Source organism: Emydura macquarii, unplaced genomic scaffold, assembly GCF_026122565.2.
Source record: "Emydura macquarii macquarii isolate MOO-44397 ecotype Brisbane River unplaced genomic scaffold, CSIRO-AGI_Emac_v2 contig_729, whole genome shotgun sequence".
NCBI classification, from domain to species: domain Eukaryota; kingdom Metazoa; phylum Chordata; order Testudines; family Chelidae; genus Emydura; species Emydura macquarii.
Genome location: NW_027130866.1, coordinates 1,198,501 through 1,218,899, shown reverse-complemented (window position 1 = coordinate 1,218,899; position 20,399 = coordinate 1,198,501). Strand labels below are relative to the sequence as shown.

The following is a 20,399-nucleotide window of genomic DNA, read 5'->3' as shown; positions in this document are numbered from 1 at the left end:
TAAGCTGCCAGCTAGCTGGATCCTGCACGTGACAGCAGTAACCCCAGGGCTCCATTGGGTGCCGGAGCAGCAGGCGTCTCAGGTGAGGGGAAAGGGCCCTGTGCATAGCTGAGCCAGCAGTCGCTGATGCAAGGTTCTGTTTCTGTGGTCACATGTTCTGCTCACCTGGGCTGCACAGACCCTCATTCCTCCCAGTCCTTCCCTTACTCCGGAGCCCCCAGTGCTTGAAGATCTCGCCTAGCCCTGGTAGCATTTGTGGGCCAGTCCCTGGCGGGTGCATGGTCACACATGCTCCCTTCTGCCCCAGAGAGGGAGTGGCCACACGCACACTAGTCAGTACAGTCCCTGTGCATGTTCTAGGAGTTATCTACACAGTGAAGTTAACTCAGGTGACGGTAGGTGTGAATTTAGAGTAGAATAATTATTCCGGATTAACTCCCGTGTGGATGCTCTTATTCTGAAATAATCAATTTACTCTTCTGCCTGTCTCCCTTTTCCTTCAGCCACGTCTTTCCTCAGCTCCCTTCTCCATCCTCCCCTCTCTTCCCTCAGCACACGTCCGCAGCTCCAGTAGCAGGACAGCTGTGGCTGGAATGTGAACCACTGTGGCATTTACTACTGGCCATTGTGGGGGTAGCCTGACTCTCCTGACTCTCAAAGGCCACAGCAGTTTAATGTCAAAGGCATCTCTGCTGATGGCCGGACAGTCTGTGCTCTCACCTGCTAGAACAGCAGCCACACCTTCTCTCTCACCTCTGGAAACACATGACCCATTGCATCCCTCTGCTGGCTTCCCTTTCTCTCTCAAATCAGACACAGGCTGCTTGTCTTCACCTTCGTGGCCTGTTCCTGCCCTACTGATCTCACTCTCTGTCAAAATATCAACTCCAAACTCCCTCAGCCCATGAAATCAGCCACTGTTGACCACTTGTTTAATTTTCAAACAAGCACCTTCATGCGTTTTTCCGTGCTGCTGCTCACGTGCAGGAACATCCACAAAGCTATCTCATCCTCCTTCAGATCTCCCTCAAAACTCTTCTTTGCTGTGATGTCTACAGAAAACTTGACAACGGTGACCACAGCCCATCATGCTGACCCCATCTGTGGTCTCTTGTCTGAGAGTTAGACTGCAAGTTCTTTGCAGCAGAGATCAACTTTGTTCTGTGTTTCTACCATGCCTAGCACAATGGAGTCCTGCTCCATGCGGAGAACTCCTAGGTGCTATTAACAATACATTTCATCCATTAAACAGAGATGCTGCTTATTTAAAATGGAGAAAAGTGCCTGTAGTTATACAGCAGGCTTTTCATTGGCTGAGGTGCCAAACTGGAAGGAAATCAGAGAAGAGCAACAAAAATGAGAGAGCGAGACTGGCTTGTAAGGAAAGATTAACAGAACTAACTGGCGCCGATGGGAGGGTTGTAATACACGCTGTCTGGAGGTGAAAGGAACAAAGCACTCGTAGGAAAGACGAATGAGTGAACCAAGAGAGTAGGAAAAGGCGTGATGGGATGAAACAAGCTAACAAAAATCCCACTCCTAATGAGTCCGAGGAAAAACTCGGCAAGATGGATGGAGTCTGAGCAGAGGTCTCCCAAGGGAGCTGTTGGAAACCTCACTGCACTGCTTGGGACAGTTAAAGCGCGGCTGGACAAAGCATTCAGGAATATACAAAACCGTCGTTGGCAGGGACTGGACTACGGGCTTTGTTCTGCAACACACTGACGGCTCTGGCCCTGGTCCAGCAATGCCCTTCAGTGCCTGGTTAATTGCCTGGGAAGCCCAAAAATAGCCCCGCTGAAGTCCAGCTTTAAAACTTCTTATACAGATGGTTCTTCTGAAAAGAGTAGCTAAGATCAAAAGGAAGAAAATCCACTTCATGGGACTTTAAACCAAAGCTAAACTGTACGTCGTGGAGGCTGTCGTGATGGTGATACCGGGCTCAGATTCAGCTCCGCTCTGCCGTGTAAATCTCAAGAGACTCCTGTGGAAAGCAGTGCAGCTACTCCAGGGTGGCGCTGGTGTCAAGGAGAGCAGAATACACAGACAGATGGAGATAAGAACAGAGTTATCCCAGCACATCTTGGCTTCAGCGCTGGTGCTCTGAATTGCTGAAGTGCACTCCCTCTGCTGGCAGCTCCACTGTAGTTCAGTCTAGCTGGAGTCTTCAGGCGCAAGAGACACCAAGCGCTAGCCTGTTGGCCAGACCCCCCAAAACCTGCACCAAACAAGTCAACCCCCAAGTCCCCTGGGAAGAGAGGAGAGGCGTGTGTGGAGGCCAGCAGTGAATGTGCGGCGCCAGGCCCTGTGCTGTATTCAGAGCAGTCTGGGGGCTGCTGTAAATGAAGCCTCACTGCACAGGAGGCTGCAAACACAGCTGAGGCTCTGCATGGTGCAGAGACACCCAGCCACACCCCCGACAGCCGGAAGGGTGTGTCTTGTCAGAGCCCTTTGCCACTGCAGGGCACTCAGACATGGAGCTGATCCTCCTGGGAGGAGCAAGCCAGCTTTATGGCCAGAGTCAGCCAGGGTGTCCAAGGCTGCCAACTCTGAGTTCTCAGATGCTATGTCTACACAGTAATTAAACACCTGCTGCTGGTCCAGCTCAGCTGACGTGGGCTCGTGGGACTGGGGCTGTGGGGTTGTATGATTTCTGTGTAGACAACCCGAGCCTGAGCTCTGGAACCCCGTGAGGGCCCAGCCTGCACCCAAACGTCTACACAGCCATTTTTACGCCCACAACCCTGTGAGCTTGAGTCAGCTAATCCAGACCAGATGTGCTATGGATCTTTTATTCCAGTGTGGACGTAACCAAACAGCACATGCCTGGCTTTAAAACTCAGATTTTTAAAACTAAGAAATGTTGGATGTTTTTTATTTGCTTTCTGGTTTTTTTATCCTTTTTATCTCCTCCTTGTCTGGAAAGTCCCATGCTCCCTATGGCACTATGAAAGTAATGGACTTCCACCTTTCTGGGTGAGGTTTCCAAATAGGTATGTTCAACTTTTTGCTGGAACCAGCAGGGCTAGAAACTTACTTTAAAAAAATGCAAGTTTACATTCTCACCTAATGACTTGACTCCAGGAGCAGGGGCTTTTAGAAAACCTGCAAACACCACAACCGTTAATAACCTAGGTCTTGCCCTGACTGGTCGCGAACAGTAAAAGTCTAGCTGTCAGCAGCTCTTCAAGTGCCTTAGAAATAGGTTCACTTCTATATTATCTCATTACTTGTCCCCTTCACAAAGACAACCAAGCCTCCTCTTCTCCATTCAGAAACATCAGAGCGGCCATGCGGGGTGAGACCAGTGGCCCAGCTAGCCTACTATCCTGTCACTGACTGGCCAGTGCTAGGTGCTTCAGAGGGAATGAACAGAACAGGACAATTTTGAGTGATCCACCAACCCTTGTCATCCAGTCCCAGCTTCTGGCAGTTGAAGGTTTAGGGACCCCTGGATCATGGCATTGTCCCCTTGATCATCTTGGCTAATAGCCACTAATGGACCTATCCTCCATGTTCTTTAATTCTTTTTTTAATCCTGTTATAGTTTTGGCCTTCACAACATCCTCTGGCAACAAGTTTCACAGCTTGACTGTGCGTTGTGTGAAGAAATACTTCCTTACCTTTGTTTTAAACCTGCTGCTTATTAACTTCATTGGGTGACCCTTGGTTCTTGTGTAATGAGAAGGGATAAATAATCCCTCTTCATTGTGAAAACTGACCATGTATCCCTACCCTTTGTTTCCTAGCTTTTAACCACTTACTGATCCATGAGAGGATCTTCCTTCTTATCCCATGGCTGCTTAGTTTGCTTAAGAGCCTTTGGTGATGGACCTTGTCAAAGGCTTTCTGAAAGTCCAAGTACACTATATCCATGAGATCACCCTTGGCCATATGCTTGTTCATGCCTTCAAAGAATTCTAATAGATTGATGAGGCACGATTTCCCTTTACAAAAGCTGTGTTAATTTTCTACAACATAAGGTGTTTATCTGTGTGTCTGATAATTCTGCTCTTTACTATAGTTTCAACCAATTTGCCTGGTACCGAAGTCAGGCTTACTGGCCTGTAATTGCCAGGATCGCCTCTGGAGCCTGTTTTAAAAATAGGCATCACATTAGTTATCTGCCAGTCATCTGGTACAGAGGCTAATTTAAACAATAGTTTACATACCACAATTAGTTGTTCTGTGATTTCACATTTGAGTTCCTTCGGAACCCTTGGGTAGATACCATCTGGTCCTGGTGACTTATAATTGTTTAATTTATCAATTTGTTCCAAAATCTCCTCTATTGACGTCAGTCTGGGGCAGTTCCTCAGATTTGTCACCTAAAAAGAATGGCTCAGGTGTGGGAATCTCCCCCACATCCTCTGCAGTGAAGATTGATGCAAATAATTCATTTAGCTTCTCTGCAAGGGCCTTGTCTTCCTAGAATGCTCCATTTGCGCCTTTTTCGCCCAAGAGCCCGGCTAACTGTTCAGTCTTCCTGCTTCTGATGTTCTTAAAAAAAATGTGGCTGTTATTTTTTGTATCCTTAGCTTGTTGCTCTTTGAATTCTTTCTTGGCCTGCCTTGTTACTCTTCACACTTGACTTGCCAAAATCTATCCTCCTTTCTATTTTCCTCAGTAGGATTTGACTTGCAGGTTTTAAAATATGCCTTTTTGCCTTTAACCTTTTCTTTTACTCAGCCATGATGGCATTTTTTGGTCTTCTTACTCTTTGTTTTTTTAATGCGTGGTTATACATTTAGTTTGAGCCTCCAATATGGTGTTTTAAAGTAGTCTCCATGCGATTTGCAGGCATTTCACCCTTGTGACTGTTCCTTTTAATTTCCATTTAACTTACCTTTTTATTTTTATATAGTTCAGTGAATTTAAGCTATGCACATTAATAATCAAAGCCATCATATACTTGCATTGCTGTAACCTTTCTCTTTTCCCCCAATATTTAGTACCGTCCCTTGTGAGGCCTTAATAAAGGGCCCAATCCTGCAAGCCTGTGCTCGTGGGATTACTTATGTGAATAAAGGGGTTGCATAGTGGCCCCTTCACACCCAATACTACTCCCATTTCAGTCAGTAGGAAAGCTCCCACTGAGTTCAGTAAGAGCAGGTTTGTGCCCTCGTGTTACTATGTGGCCAGAGAGGGTTAATTTCTGTTACTCTGGTGTACACTAACTTTAGTGATGTGACTGCAGATTTACACAGGTGTAAATGAGATCCAGATTTGCCCTTTGGTCTCTTCTCTCTGTAGAAGGCATCATCTGCCCTGTATCAGTGTGTAAATAACAATAAAATCCTGCCTGTCTGTGTGAGGTTTCCACACCCACCCCACTGGTAAATATAGTTTGAGTTTAACCCTGTAATGATGGTCCAGTAATGGTCTATACTTCAACATTCCTGTGTGTCCCTTGTGCCATCCAGAACTGGCTTCCTGCTGTTTTCTACCAGGTCAAACTCAGACCTGCAAAGCAAGAGTGAATAGCATCTCAAGAGGTAATATGCTATCTGCAGCTGAAACTTCAGGAGCAAACCAAGAAAAGCAGCAAATGCAGTGTTTGCCGTATTTCTCCCATGCTATTCTGGACTGGTGCGTAGGTACCCAACTTACTGAGCTTGTTATCAGGCCTTGCTATTCTTTTGGGGTCTTTTTTACTCACAATAATCTGGAAAAGTTCAGGATTTTTGTGTCACCAGCTAGGATCGAACCATGCTTGGATGAGTTGTCAGTGGCAAGAGATGGGCCTAAACTGAACCCAAATCAACTTCCTCCTTCAAATCCCTCCTTAAGAGACTCCCCTGCTGTCAGCCTGTGACATGCTACCAGTGACTAGGCAGGTGGTGCAGTGAGACTGCTGCTTATTGCAGATAACGTCTTGCTCTCTTCACTGTGACCTCATCTTCTCTCTTCCCCCCACGCCTATTTGTTTATCTCATCTACCTGCTGTGTTTGATTACCAAGACTTCTCCCTCACTGCAGCTGACATTTTACTGCATGCCTATGCAGCGCCTAGTGTAATGAGGCCCTGATCCTGGATTGGTTGGTCATGGAATAGAGATAACACAGATGGTGGCATCATAATACCTTGAGTGACATCACCCTTGACGCAATGATGTCACATTGCAGAAGCAAACACTTCTTGATCAAGATTCTGCAGCAGAGAAGCTCTTTGTCCGCCTACTCGGCAAGGTGCTCCTCAGTGGCTTTCCAGGAGTAAGTCCCAAGCCTGCGCACGTACTGTAGGGTGGAGGAGGGAAAGCCCTGCTGGGGATTATTTGGGATCAAGCACAAACAAGAAGAGGTTGGGGGAAGGGTTGTTTAGGATAGAGCTCGGTCCCCTGAGTAATGTTGGCCTCAACTGGAGTGATGAAATGGTTCCGCTTTAGGGCTGAGTTGCTGCATACGCACTGTCTTGTATTCATCCCTCCTCCTGTTCCCACAGAGAAAGTGAGCTGAGCATCACCGTCAGACAGAATGCTTCCTTTGATCCGGACACAACTGAGTGTCAGCTGGTGGAGGCAACTTTGGGCACATTGCTCGGCTAAGCCCCACTTCAGGTAGCGTAAACTTCTTAGAACAACTGGTGGATGCTCTGTCATTTGAAACCTTTAAATCATGACTTGAGGACGTCAGTAACTCAGCCAGAGGTTCTGGCTCTGTTACAGGAGTGGGTGGCTGAGGGTCTGTGGCCTGCGTTGTGCAGGTGGTAAGACTAGAAGAGCATGACGGTCCCCTCTGTGAGGCTTTAGCTCTGTACTTGTGTCATAGCTAAAATGCAGTAACTCGCTGTGTCCAGGACAGTTTGCCAGGCAGCAACTAATACGGCAGAGTACAGCGTAGGAGCCAGAGTCTCCTCCCGGCCGCTTTTACCCGGTGTAACTCCACTCTCTTCTGTTTTACACTATCACTTTACCCCGTCTGTAACAAAGTACGTGTCTATGACCCGATGTGATAGACACTGTCGGGAACGTGTCTTTCAGGTCTGCAGTTAGCGTGTAAACTCCTAGCACTTTCCGGCGTGGCTGCTTTCCACACAGCGGAAATCTGTGTGGAATGGAGATCTATGTTACCTGTTTTTTCCAAAACCGGGAAACTTCATTTTAAAAAACCAGTAAATGTTGCTACTAGGGCAGCTACAGTACAGCCACCCCCAAAAGTTCAAACAGCATGAGTCAGACCCCGCAAAATCAGGAGATTTGTAAATGGATGTCAGTGTGTTTCTTGGCCTGTCTCTTGATTTCTGAACTCCCCTGCCCACCTCCAGTGTGTGTGACAGTCACGGGTGACCAGTTCTTCCCAGTGTGCGGTGTGTGGGCTGCCAGGTCTCTCACTGGAGGAGCCAACGGACATCGAGCTACACGGATTTGTATCAAGTGCTGCCAGAGCTTCCCCTCAAAGCCCAACACTGTAATTAACTAATTCTGTGTTAATTAATACTGTGCCTGAGCCCCAAGCCCAGCAATTAATTATGATCCTGCCCCCGACCCCCATCAGCTCTGACCCCAGCCCCATCTTTGCTGCAGGGGGCAACTGCAGTAGGGCCCCCTTTCTCCGGTCTGGCAATGGGGCAGCTCCAGGGATTCGTCACCCTCTCTTGGCCTTTGCACTAGTGGGGTGCAGGGGCGATGGAGCGGAGTGGAGGAAGGAGCAGGCTGACCCATTGTTTGGGGGGGGGCAGGCTGACCCATTGTTTGTGGAGGGGGGTGAGCAGACAGACCCATTGTTTGCAGAGGGGGAGGGAGGAGCAGGTGGACTAATTGTGGGGGGAAGCAGGCTGACTATTCTTGGGAGGAGGGAGCAAGCTGAACCATTGTTTGTGGGGGGAAGGAGGGGAGCAGGCAGATCCATTGTTTGTGGATGGGGGGGCAGGCTGTCCCATTATGTACGGAAGTAGAGGGGGGAGCAGGCTGATCCATTATTCACAACATATAACAAAGGATACGTTATTCGTATAAAGGATTAAGACGCACACATGCCCTTAGCTTCCATTCGGAATCAGTGGGAGCAGGATTGGGCCTAAACTATGCACAAAAATAATCATTATTAAGTTTGCTTAATTACAGCCTATTTCTTCAACGCTGGCTGGCGCAGAACTCGGAGGAGCTGTAACCATGCAGCAGCAGGTTCCAGGGGTGCACAACATGCTGTGTTTGGTTTAGACGGAACAAAAATAAACGAGACAAGTCAGAACTTTACGTCAGGGTAGCTTTAATGCCTGTAACTCACAGATAGGTTGACAAACGTTCTTCAAAGGTGCGGAAACTTCTCCTTTGCCTGCAGACCGTACCCGGCAGTTCTCAGGCCAAATGTGTTTTGTAAGACAAAGTTAAACCAGGGTTTATGGAAGCTGTGTCTAACTTTAGCTATGGAGACGCTACCACTTCAAATAGCGAATAGTGTCTATGCAAAATGGCAAATGGAGTTAGAGTCTAGAGATGTGTCTTCATTGCACCAAACTAAATAAAAATAAAAATTGTGTGTTTAACTCAGGTTATCTGACTCTGATTAAAATGGCAATGAAGAAATGGCAACTCTGTTTTTAACACAATTTAGCAGCTCAAGTCAACCCCAGGCGTCCCTGCAGGCTTTAACTCGAGTGGCTAGTTCAAAGCCAAATTGCTGTGTCTTTACTGCTGTTTTGAGCCACGTTACTAACCTGAGTTAAGAACACACCTTTTATTTTTGTTAGATTTTTTTGCTAAAAAGCCAACTCCAGGGCTAGTTCACAAGATCCACTGGGGAGCCTGAGTAATTACTCTTATTAAATAAAGGCCCATCTACCTGTTTTTCCCAATAAACTACTAGCCGGCGAAAGAACCTAAGATCCTGCTTTTGTGCAAAAAGTAGTAAAGATGGAGATGCTGTACGGTGACCATCGAACTGCAGACACATGCCGTCCCCTGCTGCCCGTCACCCAATAAATGCTTGTGATTGATGTAGGCTCTTGCTCGTATAAAAATTGCACTTGCGTGATGTCACAGCAGTTCTGTTTCTTTCCCCAGGCTGACATCGCCTTCATGTTACATAACACATCAGAAAGGGAGATATTCAAGTCAAGCAGACAAGGTAAGTCACAGTCTCTGTATAATTTTTATTTGAAAGCCTTGGGATGTGGCTGCAGGTCTGTCTTTGGTGCTTTCTCCTGGCCTGTTTTAAATGACTGCCACTCTATCCCAGGGGGACTCCTCTGTAATCTCATAGATACTATGGGCCTGATTTTCAGGGGTGCCGAGCTCCCTCAGCTCCTGTTGACTTCAGCAGGACATGGCAATTAGATCTGCTCAGCCACAGAGTCGGTGAATAGTATCAGCATCTAAACAGAAATAAAGCGCCAAAGGAGGAAAAAAAAGTGATGCACAATGCTTCTCCTGCTGGCCCTGGGGTGACATAATGGTACGGTATTTGAATGGTGCCTATAAATAAACAAGCTTGGAGGCCTTAAGTCCAAAGAGACTCTTGTGGTGTTTGAGGCAAGCGTGTTACTAAGAATTGGGAAGTAAATCTGAAAAGCAACTAGCTTCTGAACAGAATTGAAGTCTGCTGCACAGTGACAGTAACGGGGTCCTGGCAGCCCGGCTGGCAGCTCTCCCAACAGGCTATACTGCTGAGTGACAATCTGTTCAGCTAGTGAAACACAAGGTGGAAGCCTGGCCTCATTAGGCAGCTGTCAGTGGCCCTGAGAACTGTCAGCGTTGGAGAAGAGATGGAACCTGTCCGTGGGAGCAGGATGCATCCCAGTCCCAATGTCTCAGTAAAGGCAAAAATACCCTCTTCACTTCTGTATACTTTCACTGTGCATGTGATGCGGGTGCCATGAGTCTGCTGTCATGCCATGAGCAGTTCTCCTCCAGGACTCCCCCTCCCCTGACCGGTAAAGAAAGCAGACCATAAACTTCCCTGTACTCGTATCATTCCCCTGGCAGGGCTGGTCTGTGTCAATGCTATTGTCAGCATCTGTCTCCTCCTCTAGGAATCTACATCCTTCGTCATGAACCTGTTCAATGGGCAGCTTGTACCTGACAACGTGTTTCCTTTCCCCTCAGGTAGGAGCTTTTATTTTAAATTTTCCTGGTTGATTTAGCACCGAAGAGCAAAGCCACGGAAATCTCAGGACCAGGCAAGGGAGCTCCCCCCACTCAGGGAGAGGAACTAGTTGAGCTTCCAGGGACCACTGGTGCCTTGGGCTTCCAGCTAGGGGGCCAAGTATGGGGTGACTTTTGTGATGTGGAGACCTGGCCAATTGGAAGTGGACTGAGATGGTCCAAAGGACTGTGTGCTGGGGGAGGATTTGAACCAGCAGCCGAGAGGAGAGACGCACTAGCCAGCTCCTGTTGCCACTCCGCTCCGCCAGTCCTTTCCCTTCAGGTAGATTCATAGGTTCTATGGCCCTCGTGGCCACTAGGATCATCTCATCGGTGTTCCTCAATGACCAGTCTGTGGACCAGCACCAGTCCCTGAGATCTCCCTGACACAGTTTAGGAAGGCAGCAAGCCGGCCTCTGGTATCAAACAGGTTGAGAAACACTGGTCTTGTCTGACCTCTTGCAAAACACCACCCAGAGAACTTGCCTGAAATAATTCCCTTCTGGACTAGAGCAGATCTCTGAGAAACCATCCAGCCTGGGACGGTGACTCACAGGAGGGTGTTGCTGTCCTTTCTCCTTCAACGACGTCAAATCATGTAACAAAGCGAAGAGGGTTAGACACATCCTGCTAACCCCGCTGCCTTTTTGTCCCTCCTTAGTTCTCTCAATGGAGCAGACGCAGTCCTTGCAAGCCCTGGTAGATCCCTGCACCCGCTTCTTCGAGGTCAGTGGCAGGCTGCTGTCTGTTTGGTGAAGGGTTGGCCTAAGGTGGATGTTGCAAACAAAAGCCAAGGACTCGGTCTTCCTCAGACAGTGACACGACACTGACCATCCCTCTCACCCTCCTTTCAACAGTCACTTCTCCTGGGGAGTGCGTCTTCCTTCTGAAGGCTTGCGGCTGTGCATGTGCACATCCACGTTCTAACTGTTGACTGCCCAGTGTCTCCAGTATCCCTGTCTGATACATTGGCCAGTGCCTCGGAAGAGCATCCGTCTGTCGGACTGTGGCCTGGCTTAGCCCTGGGGGTCTGCGGAAGGGCTGGGACGCTGGCAGTGAAGGAGTTAACGTGGGGGACTTACAAGGATGTTTGAAGCTGCGAGGCCCAGCTCTCTCCAGAGACAGAACAGGCGTGGCGGGGGAGGGGAAGAGGGGAGTGTGGGGTGGGGACAGAAGGGAAGTCAGGGCCTAGACATCTCTCACTCTCACACACACACACCCTCCGTCAGACTTACTGGGACAGTGACACGTCAACGCCCCCCTGTCCTGTTCTATAATATCCACAACTCCTTGGTGCCAGGGAGGGGGCAGTGCGTAAATGGAGCCGTTCCCAGCCCCTCCGGCCCCGCCACAGGCAGACGGGGCAGCTCCAGCGTAGGCATGTCACCTGCCTTCACTTGCTCCCTTTCGTTACTTGAAGGAGGTCAACGATCCTGCCGAGAACGAGAAGCTGGAGTGCATTGAGGCATCCACCCTGGCAGGGCTGAAAGAGATGGGCGCCTTTGGGCTGCAGGTGCCTGAGGAGCTGGGGGGCATTGGGCTGACGAACACGCAGGTAAGACGGAGCCGCGGGGGTGCAGGCCTGAGGGGCACTGCAGGGCCAGGATCTGAACTCGCCCCGAGGGCGAGGCCAGGCATGGAATTCACATCCAGCCTGACCTGACGGTCGCCTCTGGCTGGCTTGTGGCTCCTGCCCTGTGGCAATGCAGAGCGTGGCCGAGATCCAGAGGCGTAGGGGGTGGCCGTGCTCAGTCTGAGAAGTGCCCAGGTGCTGGGATGAGTGGTGTACCATTCCTGGGCCCCAGCCTGCTGTGTGCTTGTCAGTCAGAGCCCAGCTACTCACCAGGGAGCCACATTCAGTTCTGCATCAGACCGTGTGTGCGGACAAGCCCCCTCCCAGGCAGAGTCCAGGCTGTCACGCTGAACAGCGTAGACAGTGCAGTTAGCCTGTTTGCACCCACCTGGCCTAACCCTCTGGAAGAGCTGAGAGCTCTGACCTGTCAGCCCCACAGAGACCAGGGTTGTTCCTACACGCAGTAGGCCAGGAATCGCTGGAAACCCTCCGGTTGCCGTGCCAAGTGCCATCCCTCCCTCCAGCTAGGTTTTTATCCTGTCCCCATTATGGCAGATAGGGACTGTGGCAGTATCACCTGGATATCCCAGAGGTCAGGCCGGGTGGGACAGGGAACCAGCGTGGGAGCCGGGAGAGCCAGGTTCTGTTCCCAGGCCTGGTAACCTGGTAGGACAGTGGTCTGGTCATTTCCCTGGGTCTCGCTTGCTAATAATTCCATCAACAAATATTCGTTACCATCGATCGATTCTGCAGTGGTGCAGGGCTGGGTACTAACTGCACACGTACAGTGTCAGGCAGTTCCTCCTTTGAGAAGCGTCCAGTCCAAACAGACAAGACAGACAGTGGTAGAGTAAAATCTCAGATGTGCACATCTTGCTAGGTGTAGGTTTTCTTTTCCCTCTTTTCAAAAGCTCTACCCGCACCATCCCCCACCTCCTCCCCTTTGTCGTCGGGAGCCAGACAGTGCAGTGCAGGGATCAGCCGGTTCAGTGAGGCCCGATGACCGGTCTCTGCCGCCCCGTGTCCTGCGTGGGGCCCGGGAGCCATGGCAGGGGTGATTAGGAGGAGCGGAGAGCTGCAGATGGGGAGCCGCATCTGAGTGCTAATATTTGGAGTTGATATGGAGTGTTTGCTAGTCCCCACAAGCGGCGGCATTTGAAGGTCAAACTGGGCACCAGTTCCAGGCTAATCCCCCCCCGTTTCTCTCCTTATCCCATCAGTACGCTCGGGTGGTGGAGGTGGTTGGCGTGCACGACCTTGGCGTAGGCATAAGCCTCGGTGCGCATCAGTCCATCGGCTTTAAGGGAATCCTGCTGTTTGGGACCAAGAGTCAGAAGGAGAAATACCTGCCCCAGCTGGCCTCTGGTAGGGAACGGGAACGGCCTGCTCTCTTCATCCTGCCGTGCCCTCTCGTCGAAGGGCAAGCCCACCCCGGGTTGCGGGACATTGCGGGGCAAGTCCACCTGACCACGCCTAGCTTCAGGGCGGTGAGGTGTGGGGGCCTGGGTCAGTACGGCTGCCTTTCCCCACGGTGTGGAGCCGTGTGGTGTAATGGTTAGAGTCAGTGGGGTTGCCCTCAATAGCAGGGCCATGAGGCCCACTGGGTGGGAGAGGATGGGCCACCACCCAGGGTAAGTGGAGGCTGAGGTAGAGGGACCCGGGCCCTCCCTACTCCACCGGGTCCCAGCCCTGGGCCCTGTTCGCAGCAAGTGTGTTCGCCACGGGTCAGCGGGGATCTGGCTGAAACACGCTGACCACGCTCCCTGTCTAGTCCCCCGGCTACTCCCTATCCTGTCTCGCCATGCTGCGGTCCAAGGTCTCCTGAACCATCAGCGGGCACAGCTCCCAACAGCTCTACCTCCCCCTGGGCTTCTGCAGGCAGTCAGGTATTCGGCTGGATCTCAGCACACCCGACCTCTGTGGTCTGGGACTCCAGCAGCTCCCAGATGGGAGCCTGTAATGGGCACCCTCCCTTCTCAGCAGTCTGCCCCGACTGGGCTGGGCCGCTCCCTTTTATACTGAGGCTCCATTTGGAGCATGCCCAGCAGGGGCCTGGGGACATGGCTTCCTCTTCCCACAGCATGGGGTTAATCCCTCCTTGTCCCATGCATGGTAAGTCCACCCGTCACACCTGTGTAAGGCACAATGGCGATATTTATTCAGCTCCCTGGGTTCTGGCAGGATGCCCAGACAAGGCTCTGAGCAGGCTGGCACGCAGGGCAGCTGTGGGATGCCGTAGTGCAAGGCAGCTAGCACCGCTGAGTTGCAGAAAAGTGCGGCTGCCTGTTGACATACGCCCTGATCATGTAACAGCTAGTCTCCTTGGGGCGCAAATGGACCTACCCCACCCCAGCCTCATGCCTCCCTGCGCACCCCTCCCATGGACCCATGCTGCGTAGGTGGGGAGCCCTCAGTGCTGCGGGGTCCTGGGCACCCTGCCGGGCCCTGGCTGCATGTGGGTGGCCTTGTGCTCTGTGCCGGTAAAGGCATTTCCATCAGTGACCATTCTGCTCTCCTCTGAAGGCAAGACCATCGCTGCCTTCTGCCTGACGGAACCAGCTAGCGGCTCAGACGCCGCTTCTATTAAAACCACCGCGGAGCTCAGTGAGTGCGGGAAGTTCTACACGCTGAATGGCGGGAAAATATGGATCAGGTGAGAGGCGCCGAGAAGCTGACAAGGTCCCTCGCGTGCCCCGTTAGAGCCGTGAGCTTCTGCCGGCCCCAGTGACACAGGGCGTGCCAGAGCCATAGCACGTGCTCGGTGCAGCAGCAGGAAATGCGCTTCGAATGGCGCTCCCAAAGCCTGCAGCCTCTGGCCCAGGGCTCTCAGCCCAGGGTGGGCCCTGGCCCAGCCCCCTCGGGGGCAGCATTTGCCCCCTACCCTTCCCCGGTGAAAGCGTGGAGTGGGGAAGTGAAGTCCAGTTCTGGGTCAGTGGCTCTTGTTTGAGGAAAAGCTACCGGGGGGTGGGGGTTTTCCACTGGTAATTGCACACAGCACTGCGTGGAGTCCTGCTCCTGGCCGCAGCCCTCCAGCGGGACCCGTGCCCTGGGTCTGCCTCTCCTGTGCGCTGCTCTCCCTTCCTCAGCCCCGGCTCGCCGGGCAAGGACACGAGTGAGGGAGAGCTTTGCTCGCAGGGCGGCAGCTCCCTTTTGTGGCTGCTTTGGTGCTTCCCGGCCCCTCAGCTTCCTCCGCCTGCCATGGTGCCCGTCACTGCCCCTGCCCAGCCCAGCACCTTCCCCCCAGCACCAGTCACGGTCTGACAGCCCTGCCCCTGTTCTCAGTCCCTCTCTCCCCAGCACCGGTCATTCCCAAGGGAAGGCTTGTTCCTTTCCTCCCAGCCGGGGACTGCACTGCTGGGCCAGGCCTCGCTGCAGGAGCCGAGGGGGTAGCTTGGAGTGAGCAGGGGGCTGACCAGGGAAAACGTGACCTGCTCTGAAGTGGTGCCACGGAGCCAGGCAACGTGCAGCAGCCCCAGGAGGCCGAAGGAGCGGCTGGCGCATGCCGGCGGCAGGGCTGTAGTCCTGAATGTGCACACATCAGTTGTACCAGAACACTCCGCCAGTGTGGCCTGACACACCCAGTGCGTGTGAGCTCGCGCCGTGCAGAGGATGCAAACCTGAGAACGAAATATGTCCTCCGTGCGGCCGAAGTGCGGTGAGCCGTTCCGGCGCGACCCGGACCACAACAGCACAGGACAAAGGTGTTAAATAGCGCAGGTTACTCTTTGAACCCCTTTGTACGTGCATTTCCCTCCAGCCACTGCCCTGCCAGACGGTGCAGACACCTGACACCCTCGGAAGGGCGGCTGTTAAGCTTGGTTGAAGCAGCTCACCTGCCCTGCGGGTTAAGGTATAAGACGTTTCCCATGTCTGGGAAATGAAGCCGCTCTCATTGCAGCTTTACACAGGCCTCACGTGGTACCGTAACTCCAGGGCGCCAGCAGACTGCTCCTGCTCCATCCCGGAGAGCGCACAGCCGGGCCCTCAGCCACGGTGCGCTCTGCTAAAGCCCAGATGGTTTGCTTACCCGGGAGGGAGGAGGGCACCTCTGACAGGCAGGTTTCAGAGGGTTTGGGGCTTGTCAGAACCTGCTCCAAACAGTCCAGGTTTCTTGTCCAGCACACCAGGGTGGACATCTCCTGGAGCAGCCTTGCCTCCGTCTTTCGGGCTCCTCCAGACCTCGCGTACAGAGAGGCAGCTGTGGGCCTGGAGTGGAGGGGGGGGGGAGATGCAAGACTTCTCCAAACCCTCTGTTGCAGAGCTGGCGTCACACCCACAGCGAGATCCAGAAGGGGGGTTCTTAGCATCAGTTGAAGCAGTTCACCTGCCCCTGCGGGTTAGGGCATAAGATGATAGAGAGCATCCATGATCAGTGCGTAGGTCCCATTGACTGAACCGTGCATCGTCTTCCTCGGGGCCGAGGAGCGGCAGCGAGTACAGCGTATTGCGCACCAGGCTGGGCGTGAGGAGCTCCTGGGTCCTAGCCCCCATTCTACCACAAATTCCCTGCCTGGCCTTGGGCAAGTCACTTGCCTCTCTAGGTCCCATTCTCAGGTGCGTAACAGGCAGTGTCCGCTCGACATCAGTGATCAGACGTTGGGGTGGAAGAGCAGATTTCTGTCAGGCAAAACAACCAGCAGGAAGATATAATAAGGTCTTAGCTAAAGGAAAGGGACTCTACTTTTTCTTACCCATCCCTGGCTCCTTTTCCCGCTACAGCCTTCCCCTTCTGCCCCTCAGGCCTGGTCTACACACAGGCTTTGCACCAGAAAAACTGTCAGGCAGGGTGTAATTTTTTTACCCAATTGCTTATGTGGGTACAGCTGCTGGTGTGCACACAGGTATATTGGTCTAACGTGTCCTACAGCGTATTCCTCTTCCCGTAGCATCTGTACTGGGGCATTGTACCACTCTAACTAAAACACTGTAACTTGAGTATATATAGAAAGCCTTCGTGTGTGGGATACTCTCATTCTAGCAGGGTGTGTAATTCACTCCGCCATCTGCGTCACCTCTGAATTGTCTCTGGATAAAGCAGTCTAATTACCTCCCTCCCAGGAGGTGGCAGGTGAATTACTGTTTGTCGCTGACAGTGTAAAGTGCTGTCGTAGGGCTAATTACACACGGGCTAGCTCCTGTTGTTACGAACTACAGTAAAAAAGCTGTGCGTGAGTGGAAGGATGTAATGAGAAAAGGTAAATCCCTGAGAGAAAAGAGACCAAGCCTGATTAAACACAGGTGGCAGAGCTGGGCTCATTGTTCCCCGATTGCTTTGGGTTCCAGTAATGGAGGGACAGCTGAGATCTTCACAGTGTTTGCCAAGACACCGGTGAAGGAGCCAACAGGGGAAGTGAAGGACAAAATCTCAGCCTTCATTGTGGAGAGAGCGTTCGGGGGTGTGACCAGGTAAGAGATGGTTATAACTTAGCGGTGTGGTTTGAGGAGAGATGAACAAGACTGGGACTGTTCATCTTAAACAAGAGACTAAGGGGGATTTGATAAAGGTCTATAACATCATGAGTCGTGTGGAGAAAGTACATAGGAAAGTGTTATTTACCCTTTCACAACACAAAAACCAGGAGTCATCCAGTGACATGAATAGGCAGCAGGTTTACAACAAACACAAGGAAGTACTTCTGCACACAATGCACAGTCAGCCGGTGGAGCTCCTTGCCAGGGGATGCTGGGAAGGCCAAAAGTATAACTGGGTTCAAAAAAGAATTAGATCAGTTCACGGGGATAGCTGTGTTAGACTGTTTTCAGCAAAACAGCGAGAGTCCTGTGACACCTTAAAGATTAACACATTTATTTGGGCATAAGCTTTGGTGGGCAGAACCCCACTTCACATTTTATTTGGATACACAATTTTCACATGTAGACGTGCACCCACCTTTGCACACTGCCAGGTTTTATCACGTGTAGATCAAGTAACTTAGATCCTACCAGGAGCTGAGTCTGCTCAACTTCCATTGATTTCACTGTGTTTTGAAGGCACGTGGCACTGTGCAGGGTGAGAGCCAGGGTGCATAGTCACCAATGTGCATGTGAGAATGCTTCACTGCACGCACAAATGCCGAAACTGCACGTGCAAATAGGTGTGCATGAAAAATGTCTATCCAAAGGCAGCAGTCAGGGTGAGGCCTTCTGAGGTTTGATTTTGTTTTGTCAGTGGCACCCCAGAGAAGAAGATGGGGATCAAGTGCTCCAATACAGCTGAGGTGCACTTTGATAACGTGAAAGTACCAGCTGAAAATCTGCTTGGGGAGCTTGGAAAAGGCTTCCTGGTGGCCATGAATATACTGAACAATGGGCGCTTTGGGATGGCATCTGCCCTGGCTGGCACCATGCGTGGAGTGATCATCAAAGCCGTACGTTCGTGTTCTTTACAGATTAGATACTGCAGATGGTTTGTGCAGGGCAATTTAATTGGATTGTCCCCTGTCCTACATGTTAACGCAGCATAGTCCGTCAGATGCAGTGGTCAGTTACTCTGGTAAATCCTGGAGGTGGAACTGCTCTGGGAAATCCTTATTACCTGCGTAGCCCAAAAGAGAGACAGGAGCTGAAGCTGGAAGAGCTTGCAGGTCCGAGATCTGTGTTTAGACAAATAAAATGACGGGGAATTGGGTAAAGAATCCACATTCCCAAAAGTAACGTATTTACAGCACGGCATGTGTAGCCAGCAGTCCTACTGGACAGAGCACAGTTAAAAGTATCAACACTGCTAGCTTCCAGCGATAGCGGTAGTTTCATGTCCTGCTCGATTAAAAACTGCCTATAAATGACACCTCTGTGGCATTTCAGAGGCTAGCTACATAGGAAATGAAGTCAGAGCATCTGCCATTGCATTTCATAACTCGCATTTGTCACTTACCCTCTGGACTAACTTGGGCCCCAGTCCTGGAAACGTTGATGGCCGTGTTTAACTGTAAGCATGTGTGTCATCCTGATGGCATCACTGGGCTTCTCCATGTGCTCACGTGGAACACGTGTAAGTGTTGTCAGGATTTGGGGCCTTAGCTTATTTAGCTGCATATGTTGGTTACTTTGAGACAGAAATTCTTCATGTTCTCTTCTATTTGTAATGGGATGGGATTGGGCTAAGGGAGGGGGTCTGGGCTGAGTTTACAAGACCCTTAGCATTACCTTGGTGGCATTGTTATTTGGATGTCATGTGATATCCAATCAACTGCACAATTTCCGAACATTTCTAGGCATCAATGGGCAGAACCCTGCTGATTTTGGTGGAAACTGGAAAAACGGAAAGGGAGAAATGGAAGATCCACAGAGCCTCTGGTGGAGGGTTGCAGAGAGTCCTGAACGAGAGGGGGTAGGAGGGTGGCACACAGGAGCTTGTTGCAGAGGGAGGGATGCCAGGAGCCCCTGGGGTGTGCAGTGAGCTCGGCTGACATAAGCTACGAAGGGTGCGACCCCCTAGAATAGCTATTTCTATAAACATTAGCTAGCTTAAATTTGTTTCAAATGGAAACATATGGCCAAATCCTGCATCTCGGACACAGACGAAATGTCTCTTGTCTGTATTGCATTAGCTTCTTGCTGCGCTAACACGCTCTTGTGTAACACTAGGCTGATCATGCTGCTAATCGTAAGCAGTTTGGAGACAAGATCAGCAACTACGGGGCTATTCAGGAGAAAGTCGCTCGGATGGCCATGATGCACTATGTTACAGAGGTAAGACGTTCTTCTTAACGGCAGGATCCATACCATGGCCAACAACTCCACTGCGCAGGCACAGTGGAACTTGCTACCATCAGGGCAAAGCTGGTCTGTTCTGGAGACACGGTGTTCTCAGGGGCTGGTCCCAGACTGTGGAATGAACTCCACCACGGACTAAGGACCACCCCAAACCTCCCACCTTTCACTCCAAGCCCCAGGGACAGTCTCTGACCTGCCTTCTCCCATATAAACCCAGAGCAATGTGGGCATGTAAATAAATACAACGAAACACAAAACTCTCCGCTGCACACACAGTTATCCCCCTGGAGTGGATGAGAGAAAGAAAGGCCCACACTTGATATTAGTCGTGTTGTTTAATGCATGCGTGGAAGGCGCTCAGATATCACATTGATGAGGAAGGTATAAAAATCCATAGCAAATAGAACAGATTTGGCTTGTGCTGGCGTCATATCTCACCAACGGAGCTGGCAGGCTGAGTTGGTTCAGTGTTTGCATAGAGACGGCCCTGTGGTGTGACAAATCACTGGGCAGTACTCATTTCTCTTGGCTTGATTCTGTGTTTAGCTAGACTGGGTGTGAAACCCCTGTGCATCTGGGAAGAATGCAACTGAGCCAATGCCCCGAAGTGGTGTTAGGAGCACGGCCAAAACTCAGCACAATGTTCCCATAGAACTTTTCACAAAACGGGGGCTGTTCAGCCAGCCAAATCCCAGCTTGATAGTTCCATGCTGCCTGTAGTGCTGGCCTTTGAAATGTCTCCTCTCCTACAGGTTGGGTTTAAAAAAACACAAGCAACCCCAGTCCTCCAAAAAACCCGAAACAACACCCCTGTGCCCTCTCCCACCCCTCAGCAAAAGCCAACCAGCAACCAGAACGCACAGTGCCATGGAGTTCACCCTGCAGGCAGGTCCAGATGAGACTAATGATGAGAAGATCCTGGGGTTACACAGACTGTCGTGTGCACAGCTTGAAATCCACTGCATCTGCCTGCCTTCAGCCTCCCCTTCGCTACGTGCCAGGCAGAGGGCGTGGGCCTTGGGGCAGGA

General features: G+C 51.3%; 1 protein-coding gene across 3 annotated transcripts in view; it reads left to right on the top strand.

Moving 5' to 3' along the window:
* ACADVL (acyl-CoA dehydrogenase very long chain) overlaps window positions 1–20,399 on the top strand; it is a 51,265-nt gene that overhangs the window by 13,703 nt on the left and 17,163 nt on the right. For 2 of the 3 annotated variants that reach the window (XM_067542835.1, XM_067542836.1), the window contains 9 exons: window positions 9,003–9,066; window positions 9,971–10,043; window positions 10,744–10,808; window positions 11,503–11,637; window positions 12,876–13,020; window positions 14,179–14,308; window positions 16,939–17,061; window positions 17,825–18,023; window positions 19,243–19,347. In XM_067542835.1, the coding sequence (XP_067398936.1) occupies window positions 9,989–10,043; window positions 10,744–10,808; window positions 11,503–11,637; window positions 12,876–13,020; window positions 14,179–14,308; window positions 16,939–17,061; window positions 17,825–18,023; window positions 19,243–19,347 (957 nt within the window). In that variant the 5' untranslated portion in view covers window positions 9,003–9,066; window positions 9,971–9,988. Of the gene's footprint in view, window positions 1–44; window positions 83–5,979; window positions 6,214–6,442; window positions 6,558–9,002; window positions 9,067–9,970; window positions 10,044–10,743; window positions 10,809–11,502; window positions 11,638–12,875; window positions 13,021–14,178; window positions 14,309–16,938; window positions 17,062–17,824; window positions 18,024–19,242; window positions 19,348–20,399 lie in introns of those variants that run through there. The other variant, XM_067542834.1, reaches the window with a different exon arrangement.